Source organism: Amblyomma mixtum, chromosome 8, assembly GCF_055824585.1.
Source record: "Amblyomma mixtum isolate Tamu chromosome 8, ASM5582458v1, whole genome shotgun sequence".
Taxonomy (NCBI): domain Eukaryota; kingdom Metazoa; phylum Arthropoda; class Arachnida; order Ixodida; family Ixodidae; genus Amblyomma; species Amblyomma mixtum.
The window spans coordinates 5364311-5376860 of NC_143019.1; the positions used below are offsets into that span (position 1 = coordinate 5364311).

Below are 12550 nucleotides of genomic sequence, written 5' to 3' on the forward strand. Positions count from 1 at the left end.
GAGGGTAGTGACTTCAAGCGCACATGAAATGACGCTTTTATTCAAACACCGCACAATGATCACACAGTAAAACAGTGATGTACTATCGGGTACAAAAGTTGTATACTCCACGCGGCGGGAGGCGGAGCAACTGAAAACCGCGTTGTAACGCCATCTATAGGCGGAATCTGGGATAGAGACAGACAATGCGTGACCTTTAATATCAGCAGGCTTGTCGCTTGCCTCTTTTCAATGTTTCGTACTTTAGTTCGCCAGATTACCGCCGTTTTCCGTTGCTCCGGCTCCCGCCGCGTGGAGTATAGCACTTCTGTCCCCGATAGTACCTAAATTCTCATTTGTCTTCAGGGTCGGGACGTTATTCAAGCACCATTACGTGGCGTCCCTTAAGAATTAAAACCAATTGCGGTGGAAAGAAAACTGGAACAGCCAAGAATCGAACCGCTGCCCCTTGTTATGAGCTGGGTGCGCTACCCATCGACCACTGAGGAATGTTCGGTAGACTTCGTTAAGGGTAGGCCTTGTGTCTCTTATGGTAAATGCAAGAAATTAAAATCAAAAGTGTGATAGTATTGAAATGAAATATAAAATAAAGAACTATGTCCGTGTCTGCGAAGTGATAATCTAAGGGTACCAGAGCCAGCTGAAGGAACCCATAAACGCTATTTTAGGAAGTGGCACGTAGAACACAAAAAGCGTGCGAACCCGCAGCCGATCGTTGCCAGAAAGAATCATAAAAAATAAAATGGCATGGAAGTTTACAATGTGAGGCGACAGCTTTTAGCTAGGGAACCAGGTGTTGTTTCAAACACGCTCTGTATATATGCTGAGAAAAAAAATTCAATTGAGTTCCTCAGCTGTGTTTTCTCACGTGCATGTCAGCCAGAAACCCTTTTAGCACGTTCGCGGTGGGTCTCCTCGAATTACCACGCTCGGGCATCCCACTCGCTGCCAGCATTCGTAAATGCTGCAGTATCTACATTGTTCACATGTGCTTTACATTACCAAAGACAGTTGGGAAAATGATGAACATGCATAACGCTACAAACACCGCAAAGAAAGCCGAGAGAAAGTAATGAGGCACACATCAAAGCGCTCTCCCGTATTCATGCCGAACAACTCTGGGCAAAATCATTTTTCAGTGGGAAACCGTTTATGAACGCAACTCTTATTTCATAATGTGGGATTTGACTATAGCAATCCCTATATCTGCAGATCACCCTATGGTAGTCTTGATTTTTATTTCTAATAACGTTTTTGTTATCTTCACAAGTGTTCCCCATTGGTTTCTATGGCGGTCTTAACAGTTCGATGCGATCCATGGAACCACTGTAAAACAAACATTTTGTAACATATCGGAAGAATGGGTCATTGCCTTCAATATTTCCATAACCGTGTATTACAATTTTACAATTTCGAAAACTTTTGTCCCAGAATGTTGAACAAGCATCGTTCTTCGTCTGGTGTCTTTGGTTCTTTTATATTCTCTAGGACAGGTTTATTGATACTATAAATCACCCCGCCAATTCTACTTGCATAAAGAACTAATGTTACTGCCACCTTTTTTCTCTATACATGTTCTACATTTCGTTTACATATATACTAGCTGCGCAGAATACCACACTCAACAGCGGTCGTCACAAGGCAAGGTCATATTCAGAAGCTCCTTTATGTCACACCTGTTGAAATAATTCAACCTATGGGCATTTTATTAGCGTTTATTTTGCCACCTTTGTCTCCTTAAAAAACACTACGTCTGTTCTCGTCTTCTCATAAAATATTTAACCAGCCATGCAACGAAAAGCACAACACTAGAAAAAGCCACCAGATGAAGGAGCAGGTCGTAGGATCCAAGACTGTCCCGGCAATATCCTGCAAAATACAATGCGACATTATTTACACCAGTGCATGATACAGGCAGCCTGCAGGAAAACCTGCTGGCAGGCCAGCTAGACAGAACCTCAGTAGTCCCCGTTGGTAGCCTATATACTGCGAGCGAAAATTTGAGGACTGCGTTCCGGAGCAGCATTAGAAAAAAATGAAAGTTAAGTTCATGCATACTATCAGAATTATAACGTTGAAAAAATAAGAAAATCGGATTTTGTAAACGCCTAAATTTACCTATGGAAGACTTGGAAATGCAACATGTAAGTCAAGCAAACGATTAAAACAAATTCCGAAAGAAAAACAGCGACGAAAAATGAGCGCCGAAAATACGCACCAGCGCTGTCTAAATTTATTAAGCACTAGTGTGAGTAAAATTTTTATCTCATTTTTTGCATTGTTTATCGGACATAATGTTGAGGTACCAACAATCGCAGCGACGAACATTATTTGAATTACCAAGTACTACACCGTGAAAAGGAAGTATTAAGTATATTCGGCAAGTTTTTTTAGCGTTTTTACACTCTACGTTGTTGTCACATGCTCCACGGCTGATAATCACGAACGTTAAAGATTGAAACTTGATTAAGGCGAAAGCCTTTAATGGCTCATACCGTCGTCCGTTAACAAAGTGTGTCACATTCGTTTAACTCAGAAACTAAAAAAGGCAGAAGAAAACTAGTGGTTCCCTCAGGTAAAGGAGGAAAAAATGAACCTAGAAGCCAAGTTTGATAGCTGCAGATTAATTAAATTAATAATAGGCAAAACTGTCGAAATAGCGAGGACGTCCATATCGCCACGGGTACGGTGCGACGTCACATGCACCAGAAGTCGTTAAGGCATAGTGAAAATTGCCACGAAATGGTTGGGAAAATGTCGAATTTGTGTCAGATTATATAGAAAAATGTGTAATTAAGCATAATTAACATTTAAGATCCCCGAAAAATGTATAATTTGGTTATCGATATAGCCACGGGAACGGTGGGATGCCACATCCACCAGAAGTCGTCACGGCATAGTGTCCTCGTCTTTCGCCTCTCAACACTTCAGTTGTCAAAGTGTCCTTGCAATTTTTTCGCCTTGTATGTGGGAGGTGCTGGGTTCAATCCACAGTGCCGCCGCGTTCACCAGTAGTGCCACTTGCCCTGACATGATGCTTGGTTTCGATGTGGTGATATGCTTGGATAGACGGCCTCTTACCCCGTCTTCAGTAAATGGGAAACGCACTGCGCCACAACGGTCTTTGTCTAAAGCTCCCTTGATAAGCTAAAATTGATCATCATCATCATTATTTTCTACCCGCCGCAGTGTCTCTATTGCTTTGGCGTTCTCACCATTGATAGAGGAGCACATAGCACTTTACAAATATTTCATGCGTGTGCTAGCGCATTTGTACATTTTTACAGCTCTTAAATTTAGTTTGTAGCAAGAGTAGTATTCTATATCAGTCTTATTAGAAGACACATGCACTAGGCGGCAGTAATTACGACCAAGTCTTTGTCCGAATTGTGTGAATGTATGCACACCTATTGCAATTAACAATGCCTAAATTTTCGCAGATTTTTATAAAATAGCGAGAATTGAACCTAGTATTTTGGGCCTAGCGGCAGGTAGGAAACCACCAATATTTCTTATTTTTCAGTAAGATCAACGCTGGCGCCCTACGACAATGTGTCTTCAAAAATGACGGCCATGGATTTAACTCTGCGCTGTAATGAAATGTCACTACGGGATTCTTGTTTTCGTTTCTAGCACAAAATAAAATGACATTTGTTCTCCCAGTGTTTACCATCGCGCTGGTTTACTGCGGCATTCGTTAGGCTTATGAAGCCCGAGATTACCTCCATCTATTAATTTATTGCTTGATTCTAATGTGCAACATATACTTAAATCCTTTGTGTAAATTATAACTGCGGCATGTAGAGCGGCACCACAGAGAAAGTTCGTTTGTAAACTGAAATGAAGCAATATGAACCAACTTGCCCAACAACGCATCCTGCTGAAATGAAAAAGATCCAGGATACTGACTTTAGGCTTACCGCGGGGATCCTGAAGTGGGTCAGACAGAATCGTCTGTGCCTGTAGTTATGGTTGAATGTTTTATTTAGGCAGGACTGTAGAAGAACACCAGCCTCTGCCATGGGGGCCATGATATTTCAGCTTTCTGCTCATTGCCTTCTTTCTTCGTAGTGCCAAAAGCTTTTGCGAAAAAGACGCAGAGCCTGAAGACAAGTTTTCCGTCTTCCAATCTCCTCAAAATATGTGTGTGTTTTTAAGTAAAAATCACAGTACGCCGTCATGTGCCTACCCACCCACTGCATGGTGATGACCATATGACTATAATTGGCGCAACGGCTGCGTGACGAAGCAGCACAATCACTACGTTCCTTCTTTGTTGTCTTCGTTTCAAATCAAACGCCTACTAATTAGCATACAATTCTAAGGTAACGCATATGCTAAGTTAAGCCTTGTTCGTCGACAGGCGAAACGGTGTTGTGACATGATGCGGATTACTTGTCGCCTTGAAATTTGAAAGTCTTTGGTTCAATTCTCCACACCTTTTATATTTTATTTGATTGTTCTATTTTTCATTTTATTTTTGGTACTTCAGTGACGGCATCTAAGATATTTAGGACCACTGCCACTGGTCAACGCCGACGCCCGGTTTCGTTCCCGATGAGCCATACACCGCCTTCGCACTGACATCTCGTACCCATTCGGAAACCGGATAATGCCCTGCGGCATTGGGGATCAAATCCAGGATAAAAATGTTGCCCATGTAATAAAGTAGAAAAAGAAAACCTACTTCAATAAATGAACTGTTTCTCAAAAAAAAAAAAAGACGTCGAGAAAGCGTTTTTTTTTTTTAAACACCGGCCTCTTTAGACATTGCGTCACCTTCGAGCTTTTCTGGAAAAAAACTCCGTGGTAGCGTTAGTGATTTTTTACTTACTTACTGAAAGGTCAGATACCAGGTGCCATATTCTGCAACAATTGCAATGATAATCTCGGCCTTGGCCATAACTTTGGCGACCAAAAAAAAGCCTGATACCTCGTTAGCAGTGTGTGTGAAATGCTTCAGACTTATGGCGACGTTCAACAATAGTAGAGATCGACACGACTGAACTGCAGAAAAAATCTTTCCAAAACGCAGCCCCGGTACAGAAACAACGCTGGCTCTTGCAGTCTGATAGATACACAGAAAGGCCGCCGCGGTGGCTTAGTGGCTATGGTGCTCGGCTGCTGTCCCGAAAGACGCGGGTTCGAACCCGGCCGCGGTGGTTGAATTTCTTTGGAGGAGAAATTCTAGAGGCCCGTGCACTGTGCGATGTCAGTGCACGTTAAAGATCCCCAGGTGGTCGAAATTTCCGTAGCCCTCCACTACGGCGTCTCTCATAGCCTTAGTCGCTTTGGGACGTTAAACCCCATAAACCAAACCAAACCAATACACAGAAAGAAACGCCGTACTCAAAACTAGGTCGTTGATCGTATCTCCTTAAAAACTAGTTATGAAAATCGTCACTTGAAATCTCTGAGCGCGGTTACGTAAGGTACTCTGAGAAAAAAAATATCCCGGACAGAAATTATTCTCTTGAGTACTTTACGGCTTTGAAATAGAGCTTCTTGAGGAGCATGCTGCGACCTGTGCAGAATAGTCAGAAGCAAGCGTTGCTTAAGCGCTCTTAGAAAGTAGAGGCTGTTAACCCACTCCTGTTACTTTTAATTTTGACTTCCTCCACACAATAGAGAAACCCTTAGGGCAATAGATAAAAAACAAACACCATTATATGGGAACTGTGTACGTACCAACCAACGAGGGCCTTGAAAGAAGTGCCAGTCCATTGACAAAATATACTCCACCGATGAGCATAGGTAGTGATTCAACCCCAAAGTCCTTTACAAGGGCTGGTGCTTGCAGTGAAATCCTAGATCCATTACTGGCCCCTATGAGCGCCGAGGAGACCAGCATCAATGGGAAGGTCCGCAACCAAACGAACAGTTCGAAGGCGATGGCCTGCAACAAGGCTCCTAGAAACATCATCGATTCCAGGCTCAAGAATCCAGCGTCGATGACTAAACCATTCACTGCCCTGAGGGCGAGGTCACCGACGGCAAATGCCGTCATGAGGAAGACCGCAGTAGAAGGCGGCACGCCCCGGTCTTTCGCGATGTCTACTGAGAGCAGGAAAAACGTTGCCATCCCAAACAATATAACTATGCAAGTTAAAGCGTTCACGGCGAATGACACGCTTAAAAATTGTCTTACTATAGGCGCCATGTTTCGTTGGCTTCCACGTTTCGGTCCGCATAGCTTCGGCCACAAATTCAGCAACCGCACGGGAGCAGCAGTTGGCGGTTTAGGTTGAACGAACAGCGATTCTACGGTCTGTGATGGAATGAGTTTCTGTGCAGCCGGTTCGGAATTTTGGTGAGATATTCCTATGTGTGGGTCATCCCAGTCAGAGGAATCCTTGCACTTAACAGTTGCCACGTCGTTCAGCACGCGATCTTCTTCGTTGTCCGAAGAATGGCCTTGGTCTTTCATCCATTCCGGGCTTCTCAGGACAATGGTTGCGGGGCACGCGTTCAGTGTGAGCGCCCCCAGCAGAAGGAACGTGTCACGGATGCCGTACGTAGAGCGGAACAGTTCAGCCAGCGGTGGAGCCAGGAGCATATTGAGTCCAGAGAAGAAGAAAATGGCGCTGCAGGCAGTCGCACGGAGCCTCTCAAAATGTTGAGAGACGACAACATTGATCCCGACGAAGATACCCGACGATGCGACTCCTGCATAGAGATGACGAGTATAGACGAAAGACACAGTATTTATGAAAAGCAAGCAGACCAATTGGATTTTTCCAAAACCATCTAATAAAGTTCAAGCACTGTTCTTGAAGTCCTATATTTTAGCGAGAGCTACACTACGTCAGCCGCTTCGCGGGGTCAGCGTGGCTGCGCGCTGAGCCGTGGCAACACGCTCCCAAGCTGTGCGCATGCGCGGAGTGAAGTACAAGTAACACACATGTAACATGGCGGTGTTTTTCACATATGCAGTGCGGCAATGATACGCTCGATAATTAGTGATTATTTTTCTTCGCACCTGAATATTTTCTGCAGCTCTAGTACCTGCAATCGAAGCCCTCAGTAAATTTCTAAAACAGAATTTTCGCTTATCTACGTGCATGATGAAGTAAACAGTGTGGAGAATGCACGAAGCCGACGACTGCGCAACATAGGGTAATTACTTATTGCTCACTTCAGCACCAATACGACATGAATATCCCCCCATAAAGGAATACATGCCCGGAGTTCATTAATAGCAATAATTAAGCGCAAAAGTCACGGAAGATGTCTTCTGTCATGAACTCTCCGGACAGTGACAAAGCAAGGAAGAATTGTGCCGCTGAACTGCCAGATTATATCGCAAATCTAAACAGAACACAAGATCAATTGCAAGGCAATCTGCTTTACCCATCGTTTTTTTTTTTTAATATGTTCGCTTCAGCTGGGAGTTGACAATTAATACGTATATCATACATTGTGAGCTACTGCACGCACGTTTACGTGTGAAGAAAATACTCTGATCGTATTTATGAGATGATTCTGCGTGCGGAAGTTCTCAGGGACAAGAGAGAAGACCGGTCAGGCCCTGACTAGCAACTGAAGGTTTATTGCAAGGAACACAAAAAATATGCTCTCTTAACAACCAGGGGCACGCACGGTCTACACCAACAACACTGATAAGATCGTGCGTGCTCCTGGTTGTTAAGAGAGCATATATAATGTGTTCCTTGCAATAAACCTTCAGTTGCTAGTCAGGGCCTGACCGGTCTTCTCTCTTGTCTCTGCTGCTGGGCTGTTTTCTTAAAGAATACCAACTCGCTGAACTCACCGTTTTACTGAAGTCCTTCTTACAATTTTTGGTCGATTAACTAATCGCTACACGACGGCTGTAAAATCTAACATAGAAGACTAAAAATATGGGCCTGATACCTTCGGCTAAACTTCCAACCTGTAGCTATCACCGCAAAGCGGATCAGTTTTGCTGCCGAATGTTACGCTGTCTGTTTCGCAATTAGGAAACAATTAAAAGAAAACATTGAGAATAGTGTTATACACAACGACTCACTGAGCGCGCTAAACGCGCTGGACTCCATAAACGCAGTAGAGCCCTAAATAGCAGATATACAATATGCAGTAACAGCCGCAACACACAGGCAAAACTGAGTTTATTCTGCGTAGCGAGCCATGTGGAATAGGTTGTAACGAAAGAGCCAGCGCGTTTGCTGCACGAACTCACAAAGGGCAAATAGAAAGAGATGGCGTGAAGCTGGTTGAGAGTAAACTCAATATAAATTGCGGACCACTTGGAAAAAAACTTAACGCGCGGCAACACCATTGATCGGCGATAAGAAGCCTTGTCATCGACAAAAGCGCTTCACTGAATTCATCTTATCCTGCCTACTCACCGGGCGTACGCACCTTACGCATAACTTCATGCTCCTCGAATGAGAGAAGCCTCTTTGTAAACTATGTGGCGAATTGTTTACGGTAAGCGCCATATTACTTTCATATAGACAGTCGAGAGGCTTAAAAACAGCAGTGCACATAATCGCGACCTGTTATAGTGGAAAAGGCAGGAAAGCTAACCAACATAGGTACGTCTATAAAGCATTTTAGTCCGTGAAAAGAGCAGTAATTGTTTCTAGCCTGTGCTTGGCGCATTATAACCCTCGAGCCTCATGCGCAATAAAACTCTTAAAACAAACTCTCCTACCTTGTCCGAAGTGGAATATGAGTACGTGTGTTAAAAAGCTCGAAAATATTCTCACTACTTCCACTGAACCTGAAATTCCCGCTTGGGAGTAGATTTATTAATTGAAAGCTTATGCTGTAAATCACTTTTTCAGCCCCTAAATTTGCCTAATCTGGGGAATATCAAGGGCCCACAAACGGCAGGACACACTTTTCTGAGCTTTCCACGCTATCCTTCATTCTTACAGAACATACTTTTGACAACATGCTTTCACAACATTTATTCTCAAGTTTTAGTTTTTAAGCGAAAACGCATCCTTACCTTGGAGAAATCCGAAAAGAAATGTGAGCAAGATAATGTCAGTGGTGAAGTAGCAAGCCCCGAGCGACACTGCTGCCATGAATGAACAAGCGAACAATACAGCCTGGCAGGAAAAGCGTCGGCAGAAATATCCCATCACTGGACCTGCAATAGAAATAATTTGTATGTGACCTACGTCTGTACAGTTTTGTGGGCTTTAATTTAGCCCGCCATGTTCTTACCTTGTACATTTGTTTATTCAAAGTTGGTACCGAATGTTAGTTTAGGTACGCACCCAGCTGAGCACTTCAAAGATAAGGAAACCTAATGAAAAAAGTTGTACGATGCAATAAGGTCCTACAGGGTTCGTCATACAAATGTCATACAATTTGTTTGATAATCTATGATATTTCTACAACAAACGTTATATTTGGCAACAAATAACTTATTTTTGTATGACAATCGTATGGCAACTGTATTAAATTTGCATGACCAACTGTACAGCAATTTTCCCTTAGGAACAGATGGAAAACAGAGAGTTTCCTTAAGCAAACAAAAATAGAATTTGTTGGATGGTTCGAACACTGATATGTGGCGCTCGATAAATTATAGTACAATGAGTATTGTGGAAACATTGCTAAATGATTGTGCTTTCTCGTTTTTTTGTTTCGAAGGTTCTGATTTCTTCTTGCTACCACACGCGGAAGAGAAAAGCACAGTCGAAACGAGCGTGGTATTTGCCGCAGCCAATAGAGGCGCTTGAAGTGCTTCTGGAAAATAAGTCCATACCTTTTGCGAATACGGTACAAGAAGCTGAAAAGAAAGGCCGGCTACGAAGTGGACACCGTCCGTGCGCCTGCTATTTCCAATGGATCTGCTCTTTCGGAGCCAAGATGCGATGCAATGCTCTTTAGAGGCCTATTACTAAACATATTTCTAGTCACCGCTCGCATACGTTTATAGGAGGTACGGTTTAGAATATATGATTGTCAGCTTTTCCAAATTTGTTGCAAACATTAACATTTCTTCTTTTTTTTTTTTCGAGTTCACGGATGCGCTTTGTCCTACCCTACATCTCCGCGTAGCTTTCAGCCTTTTCGTGTGAAAGGAGTCATATCATTATAGTTAAGAAAATCATATGCGAAAAACAAATCATTGAAAAATACGCGGGCCTGCATTGTCGACCCTTGGCTGGGCCGCCTACATGTCCTTATATCAAGAACAGCTGTTTTTTTTTGCTCGCTTCACGGTGCCCTCTATGGCATAAAATGCTATTATTTTTCGATGCGGAGATGCTGTTAAGCACCTTAATTTACATATCACAATACTGCAGTCGTCTGAATTAGCGTGATTTTGCGGTTAGTGTAACAAAACTGGAATTTTGAAGCACTGTTCATCTTTTTCGAGCAACGTTTTGATCCAACCAATATGTTTTTTTCTTTTAAAGGCTCCCCATATACTTAAAACGATGTCGAACTTGACTTCGTTAGCTTTTCATGTCATGCGGCTCATTGTTCCTTCGTGACGTGCTATTAAAATCTTAGAAGATGGCGACCATTATCAGTGCGCCTTAGTATAGTGGCGTGCTTTAGCAAGTGAATATTAAGGAACTAATTCGTAAAATTCTTTCGTGATACAGTAAAAATAAAGGCAAACATTACTAATTTTTGAACTGCACTAAGATAAAAAACCAGCCCTCAAGATGCCACTTGTTAAGTGCATATGTTTTCTTATGGCTGATAATTAGAGAAACGATCACTTGTATTCCGGACGAAGCCTGTTGTTGGACCCATAAATTGACATAAAATATGGTTCAGATAGAGAAATTTAGGAAGTTCTATACGCTTGGCCGTCATATCTCAGCAGCAGAAAAAAGTAAAAGGGCACGATTGCTGTTCCTTACGTGATAACGAAAGGGTCATAATTTGTTAACATTTTCATCCATCGAATTTCTCTCTTCAGCATTCACTAAGGCTAAAGGTCAAATTTGTTAACATCCCGCATATGCTTTTGCGCTTAGCAACAAAGAAATGCCTCCACTATTGATGTTCCCCCCATACCCCACTTACTGAGAATTCTTGCCCGCGGACACACGGTTGTCCATTTTTTTCCGAACTATAAAGCCTGGTTACATTACACGTGGAGCTATCGTGGAGTTGAATAACTGTATGCCTACAATGCAGCAACGCAATGTTTCAGCTAGGTGCCGTCAACACTATTAGCGGTTGGGGACCTGAGCGCACATCTCTCAGGCCACTGCGACCGCCATGGGTGTGTAGAAAAACCAGCTGCGCAGCAACACGGCAGTGCACTTAACATTTTAACGCTTGAAGTACGAAGGAATGGAAGAAAAAATTTGAAATTTCGCAAAGTATGTGGCAATATCCGTGTGTCAAACATGTAATGTAAAAAAAAAATTAACCCCAGTGAACACGGCTATTTTGCGAATAAGCGCTTTTTCTGATAAACAATAAGCGTCCACACGGAAAACTGGGCCTCGTTTTTTTTCGAGCAGCTTCGTCACAGCAAGGACATATATTTTGGTCCCGTAGCACTGATTACAGGAAATATATTGTCATAAAATTCGGCAAGAAAGCTTCAGTGGAGAGCAAATGGAAATTGTAGCATTTAAAGTCGCGAAGTGAAACATTAGTAATGAGAGACATCGTAGTGGAGGGCACCGAATTAATTTAGGCTACCAGACGTACTTAAGCGTGCGCTTATATCACGCAGCACAGGTTCGGTTTCGTTTTTCGTTGCCATCGAAATACCACCCCCGCGGCCGCGGTCGATCCCGCGTCTTTCGAATCAGCAACAGACACCACGGCCACTAAGTGATCGAATGAAAATCAATAAGTCTTCTATGGCAGACAGAGAGCGGCGCATAATCCCATTCCCGCAAATTAGGGACATACCACAAATTAACGCAGTATTTAACCAAAAACAACAAATTCAAGCGTCGGGCTTGGACAAAGGCAATCTTAAAGAGCCCGAGTAGTGTGGGCTATTTTGATCCAATAAATACCTTCCTATTTAATTCGCGACCGTTCTAAAACAGACTAGTATAGTTCCAATGCCGCCTTGAAACCTAACATTAAATCCTCGTTTGGTTCGCGCAGCTTCCTCCTAGTAGTTATAAATGTTTTGTTGATATAGCGATGAATATTGGGAATATATTATCACAAAACTGGTATGCAAGGTACATGTACAAACAAGAATACGGCGTGCAATCAGCATGTCGAAGATTCCCAACAGTAGGCGCTAAATGTTTTAAAGGACGTCGGGTAGTTACAGTTACAGTAGTTACAGCCAACTTGCAGACCTTGTTTATCGCAAGCATCCAGGCGAACACTGTCACATAGCACGCAATAATGGAGCAATCGTCGCAACAAATTGTTCCCGCTGTAGACTCAATTGTGCACGCTAAACAAGCATCACACTCAGCTTTTTGTGGAAAAAAGACTGATATTTAATCAATTTAATAAACAAATTACGTGTCATGTTTGTATAATAATATTCTTTGTTGTTTCTTTTCGTTCCGTGCCTTTTTTCCTGCCGTTTTTATGCAATCCGAGCCAACGCTTGCATAAAAACGTGTATCACCTTCGTCGCACG

General features: G+C 42.8%; 1 protein-coding gene across 6 annotated transcripts in view; it reads right to left on the reverse strand.

The window, feature by feature from the left end:
• Positions 1-628: 628 nt before the first annotated feature.
• The window catches only part of LOC149331195 (monocarboxylate transporter 12-like), a 32194-nt gene continuing 20272 nt past the window's right edge, over positions 629-12550 (reverse strand). For all 6 annotated transcript variants that reach the window (XM_089556380.1, XM_089556377.1, XM_089556375.1 and 3 more), the window contains exons 4-6: positions 8957-9100; positions 5689-6666; positions 629-1869 (exon numbers count right to left, since the gene is read on the reverse strand). In XM_089556380.1, the coding sequence (XP_089412506.1) occupies positions 1748-1869; positions 5689-6666; positions 8957-9100 (1244 nt within the window). In that variant the 3' untranslated portion in view covers positions 629-1747. The remainder of the gene's footprint in view (positions 1870-5688; positions 6667-8956; positions 9101-12550) is intronic.